Genomic DNA, 27,447 nt, shown 5'->3' on the forward strand with positions numbered 1-27,447 from the left:
CTCCAGAGGAATGCTTTACATATATACATATGTTGAAATTCCTTTTTGGGGATAATACAGTGAACTTTCAAAACTTCCTCAGGAAACAAGTTTAGAGCCACGAAAAGGATAAAATATCAAATAAAAGCTGATTGGTGTTGGTGTGGTGATTGGGCTGGTACCTGGAGGGAGTCCAGGAGGCCAGCGATGGCAAAAGGACAGGAGTTTCTGAAGTATCAGCTTTATTGAAGTGTCATTTGCAAATAAAATTTTAAGATGTTTAAAGTGTACAATGTGGTGATTGACTATACGTATACATTGTGAAAGATTCTCACCATCTAGTTAATGAACACATCCAGCACCTCACATATTTATCTTTTTTTTTTTTTTTTGCGGTACGTGGGCCTGTCACTGTTGTGGTCTCTCCCATTGCGGAGCACAGGCTCCAGATGCGCAGGCTTAGCAGCCATGACTCATGGGCCCAGCAGCTCCGCGGCATGTGGGATCTTCCCGGACCGGGGCACAAACCCGTGTCCCCTGCATCGGCAGGCGGACTCTCAACCACTGCACCACCAGGGAAGCCCTTTTTTTTTTTCTTTTCTTTTTTTTGGTGAGAACATTTAAGTTCTAGTCTCTTAGCAAATTTCAGTTATACAGTACAATGTGATCAACTGTAGTCAACGTGTTATACATTAGATCCTCATAGGATATGTTATTCATCATTCATGAGTAATCAATATACATTATTCATCTTGCAGCCGCAAGTTTGTGCACTTTTACCAAACTCTCCCTGTTCCCCTCACCCCCCAGTCCCTGACAATCACTTTTCTACTCTCTATTTCTCTAAGTTTGACTTTTTAAAAAAAGATTCCATGTAATAAGTGATGCCATGCAGTGTTTGTCTTTCTCGGGATGGGATATTTTGACCTTTGACACCTGCAGGTCATGCCCACGCCACTCAGTGCATAGGAATCTGCTGAACTCACGATTTGTCATAGATACACCACGTGTGGAAGTCACTCTGAGTCCATATAACCCTTTCTGGCCTCTTAAGTCCATGGTGTGAAATGTAAACCTCCCCAGACTGAGATCAAAGGAGTTACGTCTTGCACATTAGCTTGGATTTGCAGTCCCTCATGGACTGTGCACGGGCAAGGTGCTTGTACTGGGTTTTTTTTCTTCCTCACATCTATTAGAGATGAGATATGTGCCTCTTCTATCCTGCCTCACTTATTATTCGGGGACCTGGGTGGCCTATATTTCTTTTTCTTTTTTGGACTATATTTCTTAGTACTGACTTCTCTGTTCTGTGCCATGCCTGCCATCTGTCTCCTAAGGCTCACTTAACTGCACATCCAGCCTTGGTCCTCCCAGGGGAGGGGTGAGGCGCCCAAGGGTACCACCACTCGAAAGTTCCAGACGTTGGGACCCAAGCTGCCTTATTCTAAATCAGGGGTCAGCAAACAAGAGCCAGAAAGTAAATGTTTTAGGCTTTGTGGGCCATGCAGTCTCTGTCACAACTACTCAAATCTGCTGTTGTAGCGGGAAAGCAGCCACGACAACGTAAACGGATGGGTGTGTCAATAAAATGCTATTTTCAGCAACAGGCAGCAGGCGGGATTTGGCCCGCGGGCCCTTGTTTGCTGCCTCCCGGCTCTAAGCTATCCTCTTTGAGAAACAGTGTAATCACAGGGTTCTTGGGTCCAAGTAATATTAGGGCTGGACAAGGGAGTGTGGCCCTCTGTGAGTCAGGGAGAGAGTAAGGAATGAAGGAGAAAGGTCTGAGAATAGGAGGAAGCAGCGAGAAAAGGGAGTAAGACACTTTGAGGACCATATTTACCAGGAATGGACCAAAAAGATGAAATTAGTTGTCTTCTATAAGTAGGAAGTTAATGTATGCAGAAGTCCTTTTGAATTGTAAAGCAAATACTGATTTTACAGTTATAAGGTGTGTTACTGTTTTAGGCAGTGTCAATCAATAGTCAACACATCAACTCTGGTATCTTGGTCAGGTGTTATTTTCATGTTTGGAAACTGCTTTGAGGTCACTAGGTGTCAGTATAATGCAGAGAACTTTTAAGACTCAAGGATCGCTCCAGGCTCCCATGAACAGATAAACTAAGTGTTTTCAGGGAGCAGATGTTCCCTCAATAATGCATGCTCTATTTGAAAAACAAATGATTTAATTTAATTAGCCTTCATCTCAATAACAACAGTTTTATGATTCATGCCAACAGACTATTGTTAGCTTCTTGTAAAATGCTTTATTCATCAGGGTTCTTAGGGACAGTAGAGCGTGCACAAGCAGAAAAGAAAAAGTACACGATGCAAACAAGATGCAGCATATGTGCTTATAACTCACGTAGGAATAATTGCGTATCACCACTATTTTCAAAGCAGACCCTGTCGCAAATAGTCCTTCAATAGAGTACAGCCTGCAGTCTTTCCCCCAAGGAGTTCCTGTAAGATCCCTCCTACACACACACACACACACACACACACACACACACACACACACACACACACACACACACACACACACACACACACCCCTACCCCTGGCTCAGCCCTCACACCATGGAGACTCGAGATTCTGTCAGGACCTCCTCAGGATTTAATCCCATCTTGCCTCCTTTGATGGCACGTAGAACAATGTAAGAATAAACCAGCACAGAAGGCCCAGATGGTGCCACCTTATGAATTAAAGGTGGAGAGGAGGTGCCTTAATAGATGTGCCTCGTTTGTTCCTAATGCGCAGGCTGTTGGGTGTCTCAGAATCATGCAGTGTTAGAGCTGCCAAAGAGCGTCTCAGTCAGCTCAGGCTGCTGTCACAAAAGACCACGGACTGGGTAGCTTAAACAGCAGACATTTATTTCTCACAGTTCTGGAGGCTGGGAAGTCCAAGATCAGGGTGCCAGTGTGGTTGGTTTCTGTTGAGGGTTTCTTGTGGGTTTACAGATGTCTGCTTTGTTCCTGTATCTTTACATGGTGGTAGTGTGTGTGTGTGGGAGAGAGAGGGGGGAGAGAGAGAGAGAGAGATGGAGAAAGGAGGCATGCTCTCTTGTGTCTCTTCTTACAAGGGCACTAATCCCATCATGAGGGCTCCATCCTCATGACCTGATTACCTCCCAAGGGCCCCACCTCCAAATACTGTCATACTAGGGGTTAGGGTTTCAACATATGAATCTTGGGAGTACATAAACATGCAGATCATAGAAGAGAATGAGTCAGTATAACGTCTCTGGAAGGCAATTTTGTAACCAGTTACAAACTTTAACGTGTGTATCTTTGAACAGCAATTCCACTTCAGGAAATGTGTTCTGAATATTGTGAAAACATCATAAATATGAGCAGAGAATATATTCAAGGATAATCATTACTGTGTTAGAATAGTAAAAACCTAGGATAAGCTTAAATGTCAAGCAGTAGCCTGGTATTCAAGTATTAATAAATTGGGGATGACTTTTTTGACATGGAAAGATGTTAAGCAGATTATAAAACAACCTGTGCAATTGGATCCCATTTTTGTTGAAATGTTCATATACGTGCATATGGATGCTGTTTGGAAGGAGATGTAACAAGGTATTAACAGTGGTTATCTTTGGGTAGTAGGATTGTAATTATAATGTTTTTCTTGATAATCTGTGTTTTCAAAATTTTCTAACATGGAAGGTACCACTTTTTAATAAGAAAAAGAGATAAATTATTATAGGAAACAAAATAACTGCCTCCATTTCAAGTTTCTAAATTCACGTCTGTTGAAGAAAAACATGTTTGTTTTTTAATGCAGTTGGTTTTTTGTTGTCACAGTTATAGGCTACAACATGATCGTTACAAATGTTTATTGAATTTGAAATTCTTAGGATTCTCGCATTGGGACCATTTCAGACAGGCAGACTGCAGGATGTGGAACCTTTTGCTTGCATCCCTACCTTTGACAACTGAGTAGCTGTAAGCGCCAGCAATTCTGTTCAGGGCAAAGTCTCTGAAGCACTTGAGAAAAGCAGAGGAAGAAATGTGAATTAGAGTCATGACTGCAGTTTCCTGTTGTATCTTGCTGCTTTGTACCAAACTAGCAAGAGAAGGGAAAACTCTTTTTTTTTAAGTTACAAAAATAGTACATGGTGATTCATTCAGCAAGTATTTGAGTGCCTACTGTCTATGCCAGGTATTGTGTTAGGTGTAAGGGGTGCATAATGAACAAAACAGACAAAAATCCTTGCCCTCATAGAGCTACATTCTAATTGATGCAGACAGACAAGAAACAACTAAAAATGAAAGTGGATGATGTAATAGGTGTAGAGAAAAATAGAGCTGGGTAAGTGGATAATGTGTATGTGTGTGTGCCTGAGTATGGGCCAGTGGATGGGGGGGGTTGTTATTTTATATAGGGTGGATAAGAAGGACTCATGGATAAGAAGCTGTGACAAAGCGAGAGAGAGGCATGGACATGTATACACTACCAAACGTAAGGTAGATAGCTAGTGGGAAGCAGCCGCATAGCACAGGGAGATCAGCTCGGTGCTTTGTGACTGCCTGGAGGGGTGGGATAGGGAGGGTGGGAGGGAGCCGCAAGAGGGAGGAGATATGGGAACCTATGTATAAGTATAACTGGTTCACTCTGTTATAAAGCAGGAACTAACACACCATTGTAAGGCAATTCTACTCCAATAAAGATGTAAAAAAAAAAGATGACTTTTGAGCAGAGATTTGAATACGTGAAGGAGTGAACCATGCAGGTATCCGGAGGGGGAGGGCTCCAGGCTGAAGAATGTTTGATGATCAACAATGAGGTCAAAAGCAGTTTTATTCCACTTGTAAATGGAAACATCACTGTAGATATCTTTAAATACCTCAACGACGATAATAATAAATAATAAAGTATAGTCAAGTAGTACATATGTAGCCTCCGAAAGATACCAATTTATATCCCACAGCAGTATATGAAGGCATTAATTTTATGACCCCCTGTATAAGATACCATCTTTTAAAAATTGCTAGTTTCTTGGGCAAAACTTGATATATCATTGTTTTATTTTAAAGTTCTTTTTAGTATTAGGGCGGTTGAATAACTTTTCACATGTTTATTGGCCATTTGTGTTTCTTGTGTGTGTGTGTATGTGTATGAGAGAGAGACGCACACGTACACATACACAGACAGACAGGAAAAGGAGAGAGAAAATTACCTATTTCTGTCCTTTGAATGTTTTTCTTTTGGGGAGTTGTTTTTTTTCTTATTGATTTGTAAACACTCATTATACATCAAGGATATTAAACTCCAACCTGTTTTATATGTTGCCAGTGTTTTTCCTGGTTTGCTAATCATCTTTTCATTTTCTTTATGGTGTTTTGGCCATCTTATGGCCATCTTAGGTGGATCTGTCAGTCTTTCCTAGTGGCATCTGAACTTGGAGTTATGTGTGGAAAAGCCAGAAGGAGAACATTTATTGAGTGTTGTTTTCAATGTGCCACGTGCTACCTCAATGCTGTGTATTCATTCTTTTAGCTAATTGTCTCAATAGCCTTCTGAGCATTATTATCGCCATTTTATAAATGTAAAACGGAGCTCTCACTGCAAACTAGCTTTAGAGTTGGGATATAAATCAACTAGCTTTAGAGTTGGATACAAATCTTCTAAATAGGAAGGTTTGCCTGACCACATTCTTTCTACTACACAGAGCCTCCTGCTCTATACTTGTGCATCCTTCCTACTCCCACCTCTAGATAACCTAGATGACCCCTAGATGATCCCAGCCCTAGATGCCCTGACCTAGAAGAAAGGGCACAGCCCAGGGACATGTGTGAAGTGTGTCCATCCCTTAGAGCTGTTGGTTAAAGTTTTCAGCTAACTGCTGGAACATTCCTTGGGAGTGAAGAGAGCTAATTATAATTTCCAAAGATTTGAGCAACCATGTGAATAAGATTATACTCTCCAGTGCCCAGAACCAGGTACAGTTTCCATCACTTATTGCTGTATCTCCTGAGGAAAGAATCCTCAGTTTTAGCAGACCTACCTAGGATGTAAAAGTTAGTTGCCTTTCTTTCTGAAGAAAGGATTTTAAAGAAATGCTTCAAGAGATGGCAAAAACACAAAGAAGCACCGCCTTTGTAGCTGGTACTCACCTTGTTTCCACACTGCCTGGGAGAGTATGGAAAATTCAGTCATCATGAATTTTATCTGCCCCGGTAGCTGTTGAAAGGTCTGACCCCTCCATGTTGTAAGATCACACTTACAGTCGTGGAAACCTCTGGAAGCCAGAGGTCCAAATTCTAATTCCTGGAGCAGCCTGTGTATATTTTTTCTGGTTGAAGTTCTTCCTTTCTTTTTTTTTTAACAACAAAAAGAAACTTATGCTTTATTGAGAGAAAAATTCTACTCTAGTAGTAAGATATAGAGGAAAATTTAGTCAGACCTTGTGCTATGCTCTGTACTTACAGTACTTACAGAGATGGAAATTTTTTTTTTTTTTTTGGCTTAAAATAACACAGGTTTGTTATCTTACAGTTCTGGAATTCAGAAGTCCAAAATGGTTTCACTGGGATAAAAAGTCTTTGGCTGTAAAGAATTTGTTACAATTAGGAAATTTTTCCTGCATTTTTTATGTTACAAAACTTTGCAGTACATCTTAAGTTTTCAAAGGTCCCAATTCCTTTTCAGAAATTTTTCCCCAGAAAATTTATATTTATACATATCTTCTAATTTTGCCTAAACTTTCGTTTTGAAGTTATTTCTTTGTATTTTAGGGCGGAGGGGTTAAAATACAAGAGGTTCCCTAGCGCTGTTTTATTTCCCTCACGTCCAGATACCCTGACGTCTCCTGAAGTATGTATGAGAGTAGGCGGGAGTTTTCTTTGTTTAGGAGTGGGTGGGGCACGCATGTCTGGGGCCTCACTGGCCTTCCATTCTGAAGTGTCGGGCTTGCCACAGCTGGGCCAGCCGCTATTCGCCCCGCACACGCCTTCCTTCCTTCGTCATCATGCTCCCCACAGTACATGCTCTGGGCTTCCTTCTAGGGCACAGCATGTCATGGGACTTGGCCCTTAATGTCTAATGGGAAAGCCTTTTCCTAGAAGAGTAGCAATTGGTCGGTATTAGCTTGGCCCTTTAGGATGGAGGCTGGCATTTCCATTCTTTGTTCACCTTTTGGTTGGAAGTACAGATGTCTGTGATGGCAGCAGGACTAGTAATAGCAGAATATTTCTCAGATAACCAGCTGCTTGAGCTGCTACCAGGGCAAAATCATGTTGTGTTTGCAACTTATTTATTTATATATCATTGTCTCACATTAGATTATTATGAGATCCTTGAGGGTAAAGTATGAGAGGAGGTTAAAAGCAAGGTTTTAAGTCAGACAGGCCTGAATTCAAATTGTGGCTTTGCCATTACCAGCTTTTCTGACCATAGACAAATTACTTAAACTCTTTGTGCCTCGGTTTCCTCATCTGCACAGTGGGGGTAATAATGATAATAATAATGATACTTTCCTCGTGAGATTGTTGTGCAGATTTTATTTTATTTTTTTATTTATCTATTCTTAGATAAATATTTTTTGGCCACGCTGCACAGCTTGCAGGATCTCAGTTCCCCCACCAGGGATTGAACCCAGGCCACAGCAGTGAAAGCCCGGAATCCTAACCACTAGGCCACCGGGGAACTCCCACAGATTTTAAAAAGATTACAGTGTAGAAAACATTTAGCACAGTGCCTGGTTTGCAGCAAGGGCTCAAAAAATGTCATTGGTGATGCTGCTGTTTTTTTTTGTGGTTTGTTTGTTTTTTAAATTTATTTTTGGCTGCTTTGGGTCTTTGTTGCTGCGAGCGGGCTTTCTCTAGTTGCGGAGAGCGGGGGCTACTCTTCGTTGTGGTGCGAGGGCTTCTCGTTGTGATGCATGGGCTTCTCATTGTGGTGGCTTCTCTTGTTGTGGAGCACTGGCTCTAGGTGTGCGGGCTTCAGTAGTTGTGGCACGTGGGCTTCAGTAGTTGTGGCTCGTGGGCTCTAGCGCGCAGGCTCAGTAGTTGTGGTGCACAGGTTTAGTTGCTCCGTGGCATGTGGGATCTTCCCAGACCAGGGCTTGAACTCATGTCCCCTGCATTGGCAGGTGGATTCTTAACCACTGCTCCACCAGGGAAGTCCCTGATGCTGCTGTTAATATTAACTCTGGCGCTCTGAGCACCTTGCAAGTTGCTGTGAGTTTGGCTGAATGACTATATACAGGAAGTAGGGTTCGAAGACCTTATCTGAGACTAGAAACGTTTTCATGCCCTGTTCCCTGGGAAGTTGTACAAAAGCAGGTCTGATGATAGAGTGCCTGCCCATGTTAATAAAATTAACAAAGAACACTTCTTGAACAGGCTCCATCCCAGGACAGCAGTTCATTGAGTTACTTGGGATTATTATGTTGTATCCTGCTGGAATGTCTCCATTAATTTATATTTATTTTAGAATAACTCTGGGAACTTGAATTAGTGAACCAAATGCATTTGTAACTGATGAGGGAAGCAAATTGCACCCTCAGTGATGTGTACTCTATGGAAAGACTGGGATTTTGCTTTGTAAAACTTTATTTCAACATAACTATACTTACAGAAATACACTCATATTCGTTATTAGAATGCAATTTAACTTATCCTACACAATTTGGACCAACAAACTTGGTACATGGTTTGCTTTAAAAAAGAAAGAAAAAGTATTTGCAATCTGGTTTATTTTTCATCTATTACAAATGTGTATAAAAGATCCACCATCAAATGCTGCTAAAGCAAACAGCATGAACCTTGAGAAATTAAACTTTGGTTTGTCTCTGAGAAATAACATGTATTGCACTGTAAAAGTTTATAAAATTGGTGCAACAAAACATTGTTGTAATGTTTCAATGCCAGTTCACAAAGTTCAATAACTAATGGATGTTGATGATGAGGGTGGGGAGAGCCTATGTGTACGTATGAAAATATAAAAGCTCTCCGATCTAGTTAATATTGCATGCAGATCACAAGTTTACTCAAACCAAGATTCAGATAATTTCTTAAATCTGAGTTAACACTACCGGTCCAGTTCATCTGCTGTCAACAAGGAAACTGCACAGTAGCTGTTTTTCTGATTCGTGCAAAAAAGAAAATGAAGTTTTTTCCCCCAGGTTTTCAGTGTAGAACTGAAACTACAGGAATGGTATTCTGAGGAGAGCAAGATTCTAAACTGTGTTGAAAAAGCAGTTCTTGGGACTGGCTGTCCAGTGGTTAGGACTCCATGCTTTCACTGCCAGGGGCCCGAGTTTGGTCCCCCTGGTCAGGGAACTAAGATCCTGCAAGCCACGCAGTGTGGCCAAAAAAAAGAAAAAAACAGAAAAAAAAGAAAAAGCAGTTCTTGGTGTGGCCACAAGGGAATCAGAGAAATGTGCCCTTGAGAAGTCCTTGGCGATTCCCTGAACTGGCATCCCAGGTAAACGCTTGAGGCTCAGCAATTGGCCACCCAGCTCAAGTTCAGGCGCTCTTTTCAATTCCATCCTTTCACACTGTGGTTCCTTTTGTTGTGGTTCCCTGGAGCTGTTTGGTACCTTGCCTAGGTAAATAGCCTTTAAAAATTTTTTAAAATAATTTGGCATGTATTCAAAGCCTCTGGCTACTTAAATTCCAAAGAATAACATTCACTGCTCCTTTTAAAAAAATTCAGATCTGTTCTTTCTCCCAACCTGCAGGAAACCTTTTCCATCTCCAGCTCGTCTGTGCCCGACTGTGGGATCAGTAACGCCACATCGTTGGCTGAGTGATGGACTGTAGGCAGGATGGCTTGGTCAGCTTCCGTCCCTCTCGATGATACAGAGCAAATCATGCTTCACAAGTCACCTGGGGATGTTTAGACAACCATGAGTGCTGTATTTGGTGTATGGGAGTGTCAGACCTTCCAGCGAGGTCTTTTGGACATAAAGTGACAGAAATCTATGGCCTCTTTCCCTTTTACAGATCTGATGTTTTGACATGGCTTCCTGCTTCAGTGCTGTTTGTGGGTGTCATCTATGCTGGTTCCAGAGCACTGTCTAGACTGGTAAGTGTTAGAGGCTTTGGGGGGGACAGTCCCTTTCCCTTCTTCCCCTTTGCCTTTAACTTGTTGCGCCTTGGATCAATTGGGGGCAAAGCAACAGCTTTAATGATGGCACAGTAGATTGAAGAACAAGTCTTGGGGCTGAGGCCAACGTGGAGTGGCCCCACTCCCTGAATTGAAGGTAACCAGATAACAGGGAAGGACTGACTTGTTTTACAAGATGGAGAGCTGCAGATGGAGACGCAGGAAGCCGGAGTAGTGATATCTGTGGAGCCTGCTCTGCGTGGATACACCCCGTCCTTGGGAGCAGGGAGGGTGGGCTCGGTCTGCTCCTTGCTTCCGGGGACCGTGACCCTGCCCATCAATAACACGGCCTGGGCGGGCTGGGCTTAGTCGTGGGTTCGCATGCTTGGCACGGAATTGATGCCCAGTACACAGGGACACTAGTGACACAAGTGTTCATTCTGTCCTCCCACCCAGACCCCAGGACTGAGCTCCTCAAAGGAGGGTACTGTGAGGAACAGACTTCTTCCAGCTATGTTATATATGATATGGAACTCCAAAAATTTAGTTATTTTGCCACCAAAGGAGAATCCATAAATATCAGCATTGACCAGAGTCTCAGAACGTGGCTTAAAACTCAGGAACTTTTTGTTTTCATATAGTTAAGGTTTTGTTTTGTTTTTTTAATTGGGGTATAGTTGCTTTACAATGTTGTATTACTTTCTGCTGTACAACGAAGTGAATCAGCTATATGTATACATATATCCTCTCCCTCTTAGACCTCCCTCTCACCCCACCCCCCATCTCACCCACCTAGGTCACCACAGAGCACCAAACTGATCTCCCTGTGCTCTACAGCAGATTCCCACTAGCTATCTATTTTACACACGGTAGTGTTTATATGTCAATCCCAATCTCCCTATTCATCCCACTTCCCCCTCCCCCACCGAGTCCACATGTCCATTCTCTACATCTGCATCTCTATTCCTGCCCTGCAGATAGGTTCATCTGTACCATTTTTCTAGATTCCACATATACGCGTTAATACACGATGTTTGTTTTTCCCTTTCTGATTTACTTCAATCCGTATGACAGACTCTAGGTCCAGCCAAGTCTCTGCAAATGACCCAATTTCGTTCCTTTTTATGGCTGAGTAATATTCCATTGTATATATGTACCACATCTTCTTTATCCATTTGTCTGTCGATGGACATTTAGGTTGTTTCCATGTCCTGGCTATTGTAAATAGAGCTGCAATGAACATTGGGGTGCATGTATCTTTTTGAATTATGGTTTTCTCAGGGTATATGCCCATTAGTGGGATTGCTGGGTCATATGGTAGTTCTATTTTTAGTTTTTTAAGGAACCTCCATACTGTTCTCCATAGTGGCTCTATCAATTTACATTCCCATCAGTAGTGCAAGAGGGTTCCCTTTTCTCCACACCCTCTCCAGCATTTATGGTTTGTAGATTTTTTGATGATGGCCATTCCGACTGGTATGAGGTGATACCTCATTGTAGTTTTGATTTGCATTTCTCTAATGATTAGTGATGTTGAGCATCTTTTCATGTGTTTGTTGGCCATCTGTGTGTCTTTTTTGGAGAAACGTCTATTTAGGTCTTCAGGAATGGTTTTGTACTCTAATTGCTGTTTTTAATCTATCAGAAAATGATTGTATTCTAATGTTTGAAAACATGAGAAATTTTCAAACGATTCAGTCTTTTAATGTAAAGTTTGTTGTTATGTTGGCCCCTTAGGCCTCAGATATGAAAACAGTAAAAACAAAATGTGCCTCTCTGGATAATAATAGTATTGTTAGGACAACTCCAAAGCTGCAAAGTAGTGGCTGAGAATTAACTGCGATAATTTCTAAATTAAATCGATAATTTCTAAATTAAATCATCATTTTCCTTTCATGATTCATAAGCTTGAGTAGATGGGATGATGTGTGTGATGGGGGAGAAAATAGCCTGGGTGACCTAAGAAGTGAGACACAGAGCACGTTGGTGCTGAGCCCAGAACAGGGGGCCAGGCTGGCTCTCAGCTGCCGCTCCTGATGCTGTCAGGCTCCTCCAAGTCCATGACCTCTCTTTACGGCCTCTGGCCTGCAGGGGGAGCTTCCTCTTCTATAGCAGAGTATAGGATTTGACTGGAAAACAAAAAACAATCTTTCGTTGTACAAAAGTTTTTGAAATTTTTTGTAGGCTCTGGATAGTTATGGATGCCAGAGTTTTGAAGTTTGAATAACTAAGGTGTTGTGCTAATAATGATAATAATTTTTTGTTTGTATAGTGCTTTTTTTTGTTTGTTTTTTTGTTTTTTGCGGTACGCGGGCCTCTCCCGTTGCGAAGCACAGGCTCCGGATGCGCAGGCTTAGCGGCCATGGCTCACGGGCCCAGCCGCTCCGCAGCATGTGGGATCTTCCCGGACCGGGGCACGAACCCGTGTCCCCTGCATCAGCAGGTGGACTCTCAACCACTGAGCCACCAGGGAAGCCCTGTTTAGTGCTTTTTCATGTGTTCTCCAGAGTGATTTCCTTTGTATCTTTTCATGTGAGTCTCACAGTCACCTGATATGTGAGGCAGAGGTTAATAACCTGGCAAAGGAAAACACGTAGGTGTGGGAAGTCTCGGTAAGCTGACTCTAGTCCCAGGTAGTGGCAGCTCTTCTGACTCCCCACCTTTTGCCTTTTCAGATTTGTCTCTTTAGGATCAAGGTATATGGATTTTAGAATGAGCCCAGGGTATAGTAGACATGCATAAACTTGAGACTCTTGGTTGCAAGTGTTAGAAAGCTCACCAACTGGTCTAAGTAAAGGGAAATCTCCTGGTTCACATTAATGAAAAGTCATAGTGTAGAAACTGCTTCAGGCATGGCTTGACCCAGAGGTTCCAATGACCTACTCAGAATCCAGCTTCTGTCTCTCTTTCAGTTCTGCTCTCTGTCTTTGCTTCATTTCACAGCCAGGCTCTCACCTCATGGATGTTGTTGACTTCAGGCTGACATCCTCACAATTTTAAGTCTAATGGAAAGACTGTCTTCCTTGTAGCTTTGTATGAGTCTCGCAATTCACTCTGATTGCATCAGTCAGGACCACTGCCCATCCCAGGTCTAAAAGCTGGATGGACTTACATTGATTGACCAGTCCTGGATCATGACTTTTCTAAACCATTCACTGTGACTGGAGAGACTCAGAGCACTGGTCATACAGGATCCCCAGCTGGACCCACAGACTGAGAAAGGGTGAGGCAGATGCTTTATATTGGAGTGCTTTACCAAGGAAGGGATAAGGAGGCTAGGTGGCAAAAAAACCCTCAAAAGTCCATTGTAAATGTCAATCTAGTACGTCTCAGGCAGATGGAGATTTCTGTAACCTGGAACAATGCTTCTCAGAGTGTGGTCCACAGAAGGTGATAGCCTGTGAGCTCTTTGTTACCTGTCCGTAAGGAGATTGTGCCAGAATGAGCATCACGCTTGGCACTAAACACGCTGATTAGTTTGAGCTGACATTTTTTTTTCATAGCAGGACTTTTTGAGGAAGGAAGCAGTGCACTGACTTATATTCTGTGCGAGGTCCTTATCTTTTGGAGGGACCGCATTGGAGTGCCCCTGGCCTAGAGCACAGACTTCTCTCATTGGCAGAAGGAAGCTGCTGCGATTCAAACTCTGAGCAAAGGGAAACAACCCCAAACCAAATATATCCAGTTAGAGTGGGAGGAGGACAGAAAGGAGACACTTATTATTGTTTTTTTTAGTGAAATAACTCAACCCAGCATCTGTTCTTTGTTTTCTGAGTTTTTTGTTTTTACGTAGTTGCTTAAAAATTTAGAGTGGATGAAACACGAGGCACTCGTACAGCTTGTGTTAGATGGAAAACCCGTGTCAGTGTACTGGTGCCAGGCTGGCAGTTTCATGAATCCACGAGGACATGGGGGAAACATGCTCAGTTAAAATCCGTGGGTGTGTTGTTATGCAAAACACTTAGGAAGTTGCTGTGCTCCATAAAGGCCTCCTTCATCTGACAAGACTTTGGAGCTATCCTTCTGATGTGCAACTCCTGAGAGTAAGCTGATGTAACTCTTCAAAGGCGAGGTGGGGACAGTTCTTTATTGATTTTTCTACCTGGAACTCACAACCGAATGATAGAATTAAGGGAAGGAGATTATTCTTGTGGCTCTCCATTCAGCAAATATTTATTGGGGAATCTACTTCTGGGGGCTTAATGAGGAAGAAGACCTGCTTCCTGACCTTGAAGAACTTCCAGGGGAATCCGTGAGAGACACACAACTCACCGTGGGAACAGGCATCGTGAATAGTCAGTGTTATATATGTGTGCCGGGCACTTCGTACTGTTAACCCTCATGACATATGAAGTTGGACTTAATTACTCCCATTTACAGTTCAGGAAACTGAGATGCAAATTATTTGACCAAGGTCACCAACTAGTAAATGTTAAAGCGGAGATGCAAACTCAAGCCTGTCCGACGATAGTGGTTCATCTGCAACGCTTACCCTCTTTCCTCCCTAAATCACAATAAGCAAAGGAGATGAGCCCATCAGGATGGAGCTGGGAGGAGGGGAGAGGAGCCATGTGGCTGTCCTCCCTTCTACAGGAGCTAATTTAGCTCTGCTTCGCCAGCGTTCCTGCCCTGAATAAGGTCACAGTGATGAGGGCTGATGGCATGAATGTCAGTCTTTGGAGGGACAGGACAACGTCAACCAGTCGTTACTACTCTTATTGTAATTTCCCTGCCGCAGCCCTTCTCAGCTGGACAGGATTGCCTCAAAGCCTGTGCTGGTGAGTGTTTAGAACAGATGTGCAGATTCTCACACTCAGGAGCTTCAGGGAGAAGCCATCCCAGTGCTGGTGATCTGGGTGCTCAAACCATGCTCTTTTCTTGCTTAGGGTCAGCAGTTGGAAGACTCTGCAAATCTAAACTGAGGCATCTCGACAGGACTGGCCTTGGTTTCCTACCCAGCACTTTGATCTTGAGCCTTCCCTAACTGCTTGTCAGGGTTTCTGTCTTCACTCAACACAATGGAATAGAGATTGGCCGGGGGTGTCGGTGAGGAAACACACGTGGATAATCAGACTCGCGTGGAGTGAAATCACTCAGTTAAGCAAACTGGAGCCTGTGGGTTCCCTCCCGCTTGGTTTGGCTCCAGTATCACGTAAGGGATCTTGGATCCACAGGGAAAAGGATGTAAATGTTGATCTATCAGTAGAATGGAGACCCTTCCCCTAAGGTTCCCTGTCACTGTGGTTAGAGGCAGTTCTCTTTCACATGGTTTTCTCATCAGAGGTGATCAGAGTCCGATTGCAAGGATTACTTAAGATGTGGGTGCAGTGGCAAAATAATAACCCCCTCCTCTGCATTTTAGTTATGTTCCTGCCCCATGTAAAGATGTTTTCCATAACCCTTATAAAATGACTTATTAAAACTGGGCTCCAAGCGGAAAACTTCATGACACTGGACTTAGCAGTGATTTATTGGCTGTAACAGCAAGACACGTGCAACAAAAGAAAAAAATAGGCAAATTGGACTTCATCAAAATGAACAACTTCGGTGTATCAAAGCACGCTGTCAACAGAGTAAAATGGCAATTCACAGAATGGGAGAAAATATTTGAAAATCATCTATCTGATAAGGGATTAATATCCAGAACACATAGAAAACTCCTAAAATTCAACAACAAAAACCAAACAACCTGATTGAAAACTGGGCAAAGGACTTGAATAGACATTTCTCCAAAGAAGATATGCAAATGGCCACTGAGCCCATGATGAGGTACTCAACATCATTACGCATTAGGGAAATACAAATCAAAATCATGAGATACCACTTCGTGCCCATTAGAATGACTGTTATCAAAAAAATAGAAAATAACAAGTGTTGGTGAGGGTGTGGAGAAATTGGAACTCTTGTGTGCTGCTTTTGGGAATGCAAAAATGGTACAGCTGCAATGAAAAACAGTATGGTGATTCCTCAAAAAATTGAAAATAGAGTTACCCTATGAGCCAACAAAAAAATTGAAAGCAGGGACTTGAGCAGGTACTTTGTATACCTGTGTTCACAGCAGCATTATTCACAGTAGCCAAAAGTTGGAAACAATCCAAGTGTCTGTTGACAGATGAGTGGATAAACAAAATACTATATCAGTGCAATGGCATATTATTCAGGCTTAAAAAGGAAGAAAATTCTGACACATGCTACAACATGGATGAACCTTGAAGACATTATGTTAAATGAAATAAGTCAGTCACAAAAGGACAAGTCCTGTATGATTCTACTAATATGAGTTACTTAGAAGAGTCAAATTTATAGAGACAGAAAGTATTGGTGCTTACCAGGAGCTGTGGGCTGGGGAGAATGGGGAATTATTGTTTAATGGGGACAGAATTTCAGATGAAAAGAGTTCTGTGAAAGGATGGTGGTGATGGTCGCACAACAATGTGAATGTACTTAATGCCACTGAACTATACACGTAAAAACGGTTAAAATGGTAAAGTTTATATGTCTATTTTACCACAATTAAAAAGATATGTTTATAACTCCCCTCCCCAGGCTACAACAGAGATTTTCTTGAGGATTATATGGGGGAGGGGGATATGTTCTCACTCACCTCACTCAGAGCCCTTTCCGGTGCTGTAGGAGGTGCATATTTAATTTAACTGAATTCATTCCTACGCACTCGTGTAAAAAAAGGGTGAGAAAAATAGCAGTTCACTGAGAGCAGGCCAACCAGCCCTCTGTAGTAGCATGTGCATTTATGGCCCCAAGTGAGGTTCTTATTCCCATGCATCTTACAAGCTGGCATTCTAAGCTGCCTATTTTTCAAACAAAAAGGCCCCTAAACACAGGTCAGCTACTTTATGTGATGAACAGATGAAGGAGGGAGGTGGCCTCCAAGCTGGTGCTGGAGATACTCTGGCAAAGAGGGAGTCTGGCCCTCTGCCCTCAAGGAGTTGACCCGGGAGTTCCCTGGAGGTCCAGTGGTTAGGACTCCACGCTTTCATTGCCAAGGGCCCGGGTTCGATCCCTGGTCGGGGAACTAAGATCCCAAAAGCCGCTTGGTGTGGCCAAAAAAAAAAAAAAAGGTGTTGGCCAGTTAATGACAGAATGATAAAACTAATGTAAATAAACATTCATATTTATCTCATGCCAATCAATTTGTGAATATATTCATTTATATGTACATATAAACATATTCAAACACCTCAGCTGTCTTCCCAAAAGGATGTGTTGTGGCTTAAAAGAATAATGATGATGAAAATAAGATAAGCACTTCTTACGAATAGAATTTAAAAGAAATCTAGGTCAAGGGTAATTGAAGAAGAACTAGATGAGACCACAGAGAGACTTAGCACACATCTTATGAAATAAATACAGTTGGGCCTTGGAAAGATGAGAAAGCTCTCATCTTTCTGCAGCCGAATAAAGAAGTTACGAGACTCTCAGTGCTTGTAAGAGAAAAGCGGGTTGTTGCCGCAGACATGCGTCTTCCTTGCTGTCAGGTCCTGAGTCCTCATAAAGGGTAAACTGAGCTACTTAGGGTCTTCAATCGCATCCTTATAACAAACACAACGGTAACCTGATTTCTGGGATTCTTAGTGCATTTTGGAGGCCTAATGACAGCACAGTTCAGTAGGAGCGATTCTCTGGGGCTAAAATCTCTGCTCTCCAATTATCCGGCTCCCTTCCTGTAGGAACAGTTATTTCTGGCATGCATGATTTTGATGAAAACTAGGCAGCCAACAGTTCAAAGGTACATTCTTTGGCAAGGGCCTGGCGAGCAATTATTGTATATTGCAGATTAAGGCCACGTCCACATATTTAAAAATCACCCAAATTGAAGTTAGGATTGATGTTTTTCTATAAAAACTTAGAAGTCGACCCAGGACTTGGCTAAGGGAGTCATCCCCACTCCTACAGCATGACCCGAGGCCATTCCTGTGGGCAGGGCCAGGATTTTCCATAGAAAACTGTTTTAAGTCAGTTCCAACACCTGAACAAATAACAATCAAGGCTTGAAAATTCCACTCTGGGAAGCATGGGAATAATGAAAAATCTTAAGTAATAGTTACCAATTTCTCTTTACATCCAGAGAAAAATTTCCAATGGTACATGGATGCAATGTAAAATTATAAGTGAATGTTAAAATTTTAAGAATAAATTAGTTGCAAACTGTGCCCCTAAGTAATGAAATGAATTGGACTGTAGGGTGGTTGAATTCGGTCAATTACATTTTGTGTCAAAATTGATAACTTGGGCTTCATGGTAGTTGATCTTGAGCCATTTTTCCCTGATGAAATATGGTGGGGACCTTTTGTTATTGAGCCCGTTCCTAGAGTCTATGTGAAAGAACAGACTTGTTTTTCTGTTCTCTTTAGCAGCAAGCTAGTGTCTAGATCGTCTAAAGTGATTTCAAATTATTAAGAGGCAGGTTAAAAAGGAGAACCAAAATACATCCTTTCTTTTTTCTCATCCATATAACTGTAATGTTAATAGTATCTCCCTCATAGATTTATTATGATGATTCAATATGTAAAAGCAATTAAAACAGAGTCTGGGGGCTTCCCTGGTGGCACAGTGGTTAAGAATCTGCCTGCCAGTGCAGGAGACATGGGTTTGAGCCCTGCTCTGGGAAGATCCCACATGCCGCAGAGCAACTAAGCCCGTGTGCCATAACTACTGAGCCTATGCTCTAGAGCCTGCAAGCCACAACTACTGAGCCCGTGCGCTGCAACAACTGAAGCCCGTGCACCCTAGAGCCCATGCTCCACAACAAGAGAAGCCACCACAATAAGAAACCCATGCACTGCAATGAAGAGTAGCCCCGGCTCCCCGCAACTAGAGAAAGCCCACGTGCAGCAACGAAGACCCAACACAGCCAAAAATAAATAAATAAATAAATTTATTAAAAAAAAAAAAAAACGTACAGTGACAGCAGTAACATTTAAAAAAAAACAACAGAGTCTGGTACATAGTAAGTATTCAATATATCTTAGCTATTATTGTTATCATATCTCAGAACTTTTTATTTTGTTTTTTTGCCCGCACCGTGTGGCTTGTGGGATCTTATTTCCCCAACCAGGGATCGAACCTGTGCCCCCTGCAGTGGAAGCGCAGAGTCTTAACCACTGGAGTGCCAGGGAAGTCCTCATTTCTCAGAATTTCTGTCTGATTTCACAAAAATAAGTCCTGCTGAACCTCACTCCATAAAGATAAAAGGCAGGTTTTCTAAAATAATCAGTCACTGGAGACTCTTGAACTAATAACGTAGCTCAGACTGGGGCTTCATGCACAGAGGTAGAGGCCAAGGGAAAATCAGTAATCATAAACTGTAGACTGCCTTAATACTGTTTTTGATAGATCTCTATGGAGGCTGATAAAATCAGTCGTAGAATTACTGCTTCTAAAGCCTGTTAGCTCCTCAGTCGAAAAAATGGCTTGAGAAATTCAGATTAAAAAATTTTTAAGTGGAAATGGAAGATATCCCTTTAAAAAATGGCAGAGTTTACTCCGAGGTCATCTGTTTTAGATCATACCAGTTATATTGCTGGAGGAAGCAGACTGGCAGGATTTGGAACACAATGGTATTGGACATTGCACAGTTGTAGGTCCAGGAAGTTTATACTGGGGGCTTGCTGTAACTTGGCTCCATAACATCGAGACTGGGAGCGTGGGCGTTGCCGTTACTGGGTTGGAGTCATGGAGTCATACCCAGAACTAGTTGTGAGCTCGCCAGCAAGCTGCCCCGTCACTCTAAGCTTCAGTTTCCTTGTCTGTAAATCAGGGCAACAGGCATCCGTGGATACAGTTGTTGAGATATGGTTTAAATAAGAGAATGCAATTAAAATAATTAGCACTGTGCTGAACACATTGTTGGTATCTATTATTAGAGAACTTTAATATCAGTTCTGGGGACTTCCCTGGTGGTCCAGTGGTTAAGACTCCGCGCTCCCAATGCAGGGAGCCTGGGTTCCATCCGTGGTTGGGGAAATAGATCCTGCATGCATGACTCAACTAAGAGTTCGCATGCCACAACTAAGGAACCCACATGCTGCAACTAAAGATCTTGTATGCTGCAACTAAGACCCGGTGCAGCCAAAAATAAATAATTAATAAATAAATACTTAAAAAATTTTTTTAATTTAAAAAATTAAAAGGCAACTTTCTTTTAAAAAATTAAAAATAAAATAGAATAAAAAATAAAGTAAAATCAGTTCTGTATGTGTAGATAGATCCTTTTCCAGAATCTGATCAGAATCTCCTAGGCAGATGGAGAAGCCTGTCCACAGTTTATAAAATTGAGAAAATTAAGCCTCCTTGAAGTCTAGAGTTAGCGTCTAGAGTCACCCTAAATCTCGTTTCCTTACTGATTTTATAGTCAAGGAGGCAAAAGCATTTTAAATCAGGGCTTAATTTTAAATAAATAAGATCCAGGTTGCCCTTTCGTTTTCATGTCATGTACCACAGGGTTAACCTCTCTAAGATTTTCTGTGCCATCTTCTTAGGCTCAGACCTAGAAGGCCAGGGCCCACGTTTTCCAAACATGAGCCCAATGGATAAAGCCAATTAAAAAAAAATCTCTTTAATAATCTTAAAATACATAAAGAGTAATTGAAAATATAAAAGTTTAAGAGGGATAAAAAGAAACACAAAAGATGAAAAACATAGAAAATAATTAAAATAAAGGATGATTTTAAAAGGAAAAAAGTTTCAGCTGCACTTTTAAACGAGTAGAGAACGTTAAAAAGGCAAGAAAAATGTAAGGTGAGAGCTCAGAATGAAATGAAACAGTGCGAGTTAGAACAAAATACCAAAATAGGGCAGAGCTATACAGTTATAAAAGTCTTAAAGACAAGGTAAAAATATATACTCCCAGGGACTTCCCTGGTGGCACAGTGGTTAAGAATCCACCTGCCAATGCAGGGGACCCGGGTTCAAGCCCTGGTCCGGGAAGATCCCACATGCCGCGGAGCAACTAAGCCCGTGCGCCACAACTACTGAGCCTGCGCTCTAGAGCCCGCGAGCCACAACTACTGAGCCCACGTGCCACAACTACTGAAGCCCGCGCCTAGAGCCTGTGGTCCACAACAAGAGAAGCCACCACAATGAGAAGCCCGTGCACCGCAACGAAGAGTAGCTCCTGCTCATCGCAACTAGAGAAAAGCCTGCGTGCAGTAATAAAGACCCAACGCATCCAAAAGATAAAGAATAAATCCATCTGGCAGTGGTTGGGCAGCAACATCTGCTTAAAGACCCACTTAAGAGTCCTCGAAGCTGGAATAATTTCCCAGCTCTGGGTCCTCCATCGAGGCCACTAAGCGTGGGCTTGGTACCTCTTAATACTGACAGCCTTCATGCAGTGCTCCTGCATTACTTCCATCATTCCTCCCTATAGCTCCAGGTCGTAGATATTGTTATCCACGTACTACAGAGGAGCAAACTGTTTGGATACATGCCCTGCTCCACTAGCAGATGGTGGAGCTGGAGCCTGAAGCCCAGCTGATGCCAAAACCCATGCATTATTCTTGATCTTTTTCTGCTTTCCAGGAGACATTATCATCAGCAGCAGCAACAAAGACAATAGCACAGTCCCTCACCCCTTAATCCCTCCCCTTTACCTTGTCAAGATTATCTATCAAATTAGGAAAGACTGCTGTTCTTAGCAAACAGCCCAGCGATAGTCAATGTGCAGTGGGTACTCTGTGTATCTTGATAACCCACTGGAGTGTTACCTTTTTTTATATCTTCTTCCTCCCCCCACCTTTTTTGGGGTACAAAGTTGATCCCAGTTATCCCATCATTTACTGCAGTTCAGTCTCCTAAATATTTCCCTCGTGTGGCCACTTTTCTCCATCTTTGCTGCCACTACCAAGTTCAGGCCACCGTCTTGTCATTCCTTGTATTAGTTTCCTGTAGCTGCTGTAACAAATTACCACCTACCTAGGTGGCTTAAAACAACAGAAATTTATTCTCTCCCAGTTCTGGAGGCCAGGGGTCTGAAGTGAGTACCAAGGTGTGTCAGCAGAGCTGCGCTCCCTCCAGAGGCTCTAGGGGAGAATCTGCTCCTTGCGTCTCTCTTCCAGCTTCTGGTGGCTGCTGGCACTCCTTGGCTCGTGGCTGCATCATTCCAGTCTCTGCTTCCTTCCTCTCCCCCACTTTTCCCTTCCACACTATATTCCACCCCACTCAACTCCCCCTGGTTCCCCGAGGAGGTGGGCTTCCTCGCTCCTCTGGGCCCTTGTGTGTGCCTCCAGCCCTCTCCCGCCTTGTCTCTTTTTGCTGGGCTCATTCTTTTTTTTTTCTTTTTTCCCTTTGGCCGTGCCATGCATCATGCAGGATCTCAGTTCCCCAACGAGATACCGAACCCATGTCCCCTGCGTTGGGAGTGTGGAGTATTAACCAGTGGACCACCAGGGAAGTCCCTGGGCTCATTCTAGTTCATCATTCTGTTCCCGTTTAGACTTTGGACTTCACTTCCTCCGAGAAGGCGTGCTCTGCCCACACTGGGTTGGTCATGCCTTTCTGTGCATTCGGTCAGAGCTCTTACCTCAATAGGGACAGCCTCTCTAACATGTGTCCACCTGTTCACAGGATGTGTCCCCTGCACCTGGCATGGCACCTGACACACAGTAGGTGCTTAATAACTGATGAGAATACCCGTAAGAGGGGAGTGTGTACATCCACCCTACTGAGCACAGTGCTGTAAGCAAGAACACTGATCCACGCGGAAGAGTTTTTGCTGGAGAGCAGTATCGATGTGAATGCCAACAGTGCCCACAGTTCTTTATTTTTAAGCGTAAATCAAGAATTATGTAATTATGAGATCCAAGAAAATATTTTCATGCTTATTCCTTTGTTTTCTTTCAGGCCATTCCTGTGTTTCTCACTTTGCATAATGTAGCCGAAGTTATAATCTGTGGGCACCAGAAGTGTTTTCAGAAAGAGGTAAATGATTACGCAAAAGGCTAGTTTCACTTCCCTTGCTTGAAATTTCAAAGGCGTGCTTTTTATGTATGGTCCAGATTAGTGTCTGCCTTTTCCTGCCATCTGTTTCCAGTCAAGCCTGCCTGACGGTGGTCACTAATTTCAAGGATCACGGTTTTGACATCCCTTCAGTTCACCAAACATACGTGGGGATGCTTGTGGGTCCGAATGGACCTCAACCCCAGGCCAGCGCTGAGCCAGGGCCTGGGGGGCCGAGGTAGAGATGACTGTGGGCCTGGATGGTGGTGGGGGGGCATTCCCCCCCTCCCCCTACCGCATCCCATCACCATGAGGAAATATTTGGCGAGCTTCCCACAGGGTGCTGGGAGCTTTAGCCCACCCTGTGGACATCCTCTTTTCCTCCCGACCCCAGCTCTGCCTTCCACCAGTTGGAACACGTTTCCTCACCTTCCGGGCCTCCATCCATGAAAAGGGGAGAGAAATGTCACCCACTCAAAGAGTCGTTGGGAGGACACCATGCAGCACAGGTGCTAGTAGGTGCTCCCAACACTTTCCGGCACATAGTAGGTGCTTTGTACCTACTATGTAGTTTAGCTATGATTTTTAACGTGATTGGTGGTTTTAGTTTGGTACCTGTTTTGAGAGTTCCTTTTTTCTAACATCTGCCTGTTTCAAATGACTTCACATCAAAATTTTGGAACTTTTAAGCTCGAGAGAGGCTAGTGGGCCATGCAGGCAGCACACTTCTTACAGGTGTGCCAGGGACAGAGAGACACCTTTCCTGTGGCCAAGGCCACTCCACACACCAACACTCCCGAGGGACCTTTCTGATACATGGATCTGATCATGTGCCCCTACCTACAGCCCTTCAGCACCACCCAGAAGCTACCTGGAGGCCTGCAAAGCCCTTCACCACCTGGGCCCCATCCACCTCTCTGGCTTCAGAAATTCCAGCCACAACCAAACTTCTCATTTTCCCTAGACCATGTCGTAGTGTTTCTCTCCTCTGATCTGTCAGCAAACCTCTTCGTGCACCCCTGTCCCATTCACTCTATGAATATTCCTACATCCCTGTGTACGTGGCCACCCTGCCAGGCCTGGGTCTACAGTCGTAAGCAAGAGGCATGATCGCTGCTCTTTACAGAGCATCAGCCCAGAAGGGGAGACAGACATTAAACTAAGAATTAGAGCAGGCCACTCTGGGGAAGTGACATTAAACACAGACAAAGGATGAACAGGAGTTGGACATGGTGGGGAGGGGAGGGCTCCCTGGAAGAGGAAGCAGCAGATGCAAAGGACCAGACGTAGGAAGGGACTTGGTAGAAGTCATTCCGGGCTGTGTGGCTGGGACTTGATGGGGAAGAGAGGGGGCGCTTAGGACGAGGCTGGAGACGGGCCTGTGGGGCTGAGCTAGGAATTGGGGATTTATGCTGAGTGCACTGGGAGGAACCGGTTGGGTTATAAGGCCCACAGACACTGTGCAGCTTCCCAGTGTTAAAAGCTCCCCCAGTTTCTGTGGAGGAGAATGGATTACGGGAGGCGAGGGAAGCCTGTAGTGACTCCAGCGAGGCTCCGTACTTTAGGCTAATCTGCCTGCCGTGGGAACCTTCCCTGACACCTCAGGCAGCTTGGGCACCTTCAGCTGACATTTTGCTTATCACACCAGCTTGCAATTTCCATATTTCATCAATTCTAACGTGTGCTTCTTTTTCTCACATCTAACATTTTCACTATCGGGACTTCCCTGGTGGTCCAGTGGTTAAGTGCTTCCACTGCAGGGGGCACAGGTTCGATCCCTGGTCAGGGAACTAAGATCCCACATGCTGCGTAGTGTGGTCAAAAAAATAAATAAGTAAAAATAAAATAATTCTTTAAAAAATAAGTTTTCACGATCTAAAATCAGGGTGGTTTTATAGTCAATGGTATGTCCTGGTCTAATGTTTGTTGGTTTTTTTTTTCTTAGTAGTATAAAAAATACTAATTTTACAATCAGTGGCATCTTAAATTCAGTGAAATACAGTATGATTTTCCCTGTGTCTCTGCCTGCTTCCAGCCCTCTCATTGCAGTGACCCTGTGGTTGGGTGTTTTTTGGAGCCCCAGGTCTCAGCCCAAGGACTGGAGCTGAGCTGAAATATTCACTAACTGGTCACTTAGGTTCCAGGAGCTGCTCAGGTTCTGGGAGACTAGTCAGACCCTGACTCAATTCCACTCAAATTCCAAAGAAGACTTCTTATTCACAAAATGGATACCTTTTGTGTGAATTAAAAATGAAGATTTACCTGGTCTAGGGATGAGATCCAGCCATCTTCATGGGATACTGCTTCTTTCTTTTTTGGGGGGGCCACACCATGTGGCATGTGGGTTCTTAATGCCCTGACCAGGGATAGAACCTGCACCCCCTGCATTGGAAGTGCGCTGTCTTAACCACTGGACCGCCAGGGAAGTCCCTCCATGGGGTATTGCTTCTTGATGGACAAGTCAGATCAGGCAGGTGAAGGTGAGGGTGGGACATGGGGCTGGAGGGTCCTCAGTGTATTTCCACCAAGCAGAGCGCAAGGGTCAGACTCCCAGGCCAAGAGGACCTTTCCTCGGAAGCAATTGGGTGAATACCAAAATATTGTGACTCTTCAACTCCATTTCATTACTGACACAAAACAACATCATTTCTTGTCAGGGCAAATTAGGAAACAATTGAGTGGGTTACATATCTATTTAGTTATTTTTTTAAAAAAACCTTTCTTTCCTTTACGAATATCATAAGATGTAATAAGTCGTAGAAAATGCAGAGAAAAAAAATGTCAGAAATCAACTGTGATCTTACTTCCTAGAGGAAACGACTTCATTCATTCAGTTCAGACATATGTAGAATATTTACAGAAATGATAAAATACGTCCTGTTTTTCCATTGATCGATTTGTCGGAATCCCTAAATGCCTCATTTCTCTCCACATGGAATGCAGTGTGTTGGCCGGTCCCTGTTTGTAGATTTGTAGGTGGTTTCTAGTAGTTTGGCGTTAAAATCTGCTCTGTGGTGAAGATGACCGTGATATGTTCTTCATATGATTTACATTCCTGATCATTCAGCCTGGAGCCATGACCAAGCAACCGGGTGTCATGAGGAACATGGTTGGACGCCACCTCTCAGACTTGACCTGTGACTCCGGACCTAGGCTCTTTGGTCCGTTACGTGTCAGGTTTCCCTAGAATGGCCTTGGGAGAGTAGAGTTGACCTCTTCATGACCTCGCTCCCAGATGAGAAGAATAAGCTCTATCTGGGCTGTGGTTCACTGTCACCAGCCATAACTAGTTCTTTGTGTATGTGCACACACACGCACACAGTTTGACTCTAAGTTAGCGTGTGGCTGGTGGAATTAGTCTCAGTAACTTGGCAGATATATTTGCCACGGTTTAACCTTAGAATACTGCTATTCATTCATTGGTTCGCTCAACATTTATGAAGTATATGCTACATGTCAAACATCTGGCTAGCTCTACAGCTACAGATGTGGAGAGACACATATATCACCCTCACAGAACTCAGGCTGAATGGGGAGCTGACCTGTAAACAGGTGCTGGGATGCCCAATAGAATGTCCTATGGGCTGAAACAGGCGTGTGGGTGCACTGGGGGGCGACCGCGGGTAAGTCTGCTTGCCAGGGCCAGATATGAGCCCAGTCACACAAATGGGTAGGAATTTTCTGGGCACTCCAGGCAGAGAGGAAGCAGCCAATGAAGGCCAGTGGCCTGAAAGGGCCGGTGGGTGTCACTGCAGGACTGGCTGTGACAGAATGGAGTCCGAAAGGGTCAGACTCTGGAGCTCGATCGCCTGGGCGCACACCCTGTGATCCCAAGCAACTTACCTGATTTCTCTGTGCCTCAGAATCCTCATCTGTAGCACGTAACCCAGGACCATACATTAACCCGTAGTGACACGAGTCAACATGTGTCGAGCACCTAGGACAGCACCAGCAGTCCTCAGAGCGCGTTAGCTTACCCAGAGCGGCGTCAGCTACTTCCTGTGACTTTGGCAACGTGACTCTTGAGGAGTTGTAGTGACCCACGCAGAGCTGAGATGTCGTTGGGACTCATCACTGGGTGATTTGGGGACCGAGGGGCTTGCGGAGGGGAATCCCGGACACAGACTCCTCGGTTGCTCTCGGAGCCTCGGGGGCTGGAGCTCCGTAATGAATTTCTTGCTGGTGTTCACTCTCCATGTCTCAGGTTCTGGGCTCCTGTAGTCAGAGGAGGTCAAAATAAAAAGGACTCTCCTCTGTGGGATGGGCAAACTCCTTCAGGCACTAGAGTTGATTTGCTGCCCTGTAACGGAAGCCCCCGAGCACCTGCTGGTGAACATGTCACTCATGGAAGAGTTGAGCATCCTTTTTGTCTCCATCCTCTCCATTCCTTCTCTTCCTCCGAACTCTGGAGATGTCAGCTTTATTTAGCTCAGAATCTTTTAGTGACACGT

General features: G+C 43.7%; 1 protein-coding gene across 9 annotated transcripts in view; it reads left to right on the forward strand.

Moving 5' to 3' along the window:
- Nucleotides 1–27,447, forward strand: part of TMEM241 (transmembrane protein 241) — a 106,620-nt gene that overhangs the window by 13,668 nt on the left and 65,505 nt on the right. For all 9 annotated transcript variants that reach the window (XM_067699511.1, XM_067699516.1, XM_067699515.1 and 6 more), the window contains exons 4-5: nucleotides 9,937–10,018; nucleotides 22,901–22,978. In XM_067699511.1, coding sequence (XP_067555612.1) covers nucleotides 9,937–10,018; nucleotides 22,901–22,978 — 160 coding nt within the window. The remainder of the gene's footprint in view (nucleotides 1–9,936; nucleotides 10,019–22,900; nucleotides 22,979–27,447) is intronic.

This window comes from Pseudorca crassidens, chromosome 12 (assembly GCF_039906515.1).
Source record: "Pseudorca crassidens isolate mPseCra1 chromosome 12, mPseCra1.hap1, whole genome shotgun sequence".
NCBI lineage: Eukaryota > Metazoa > Chordata > Mammalia > Artiodactyla > Delphinidae > Pseudorca > Pseudorca crassidens.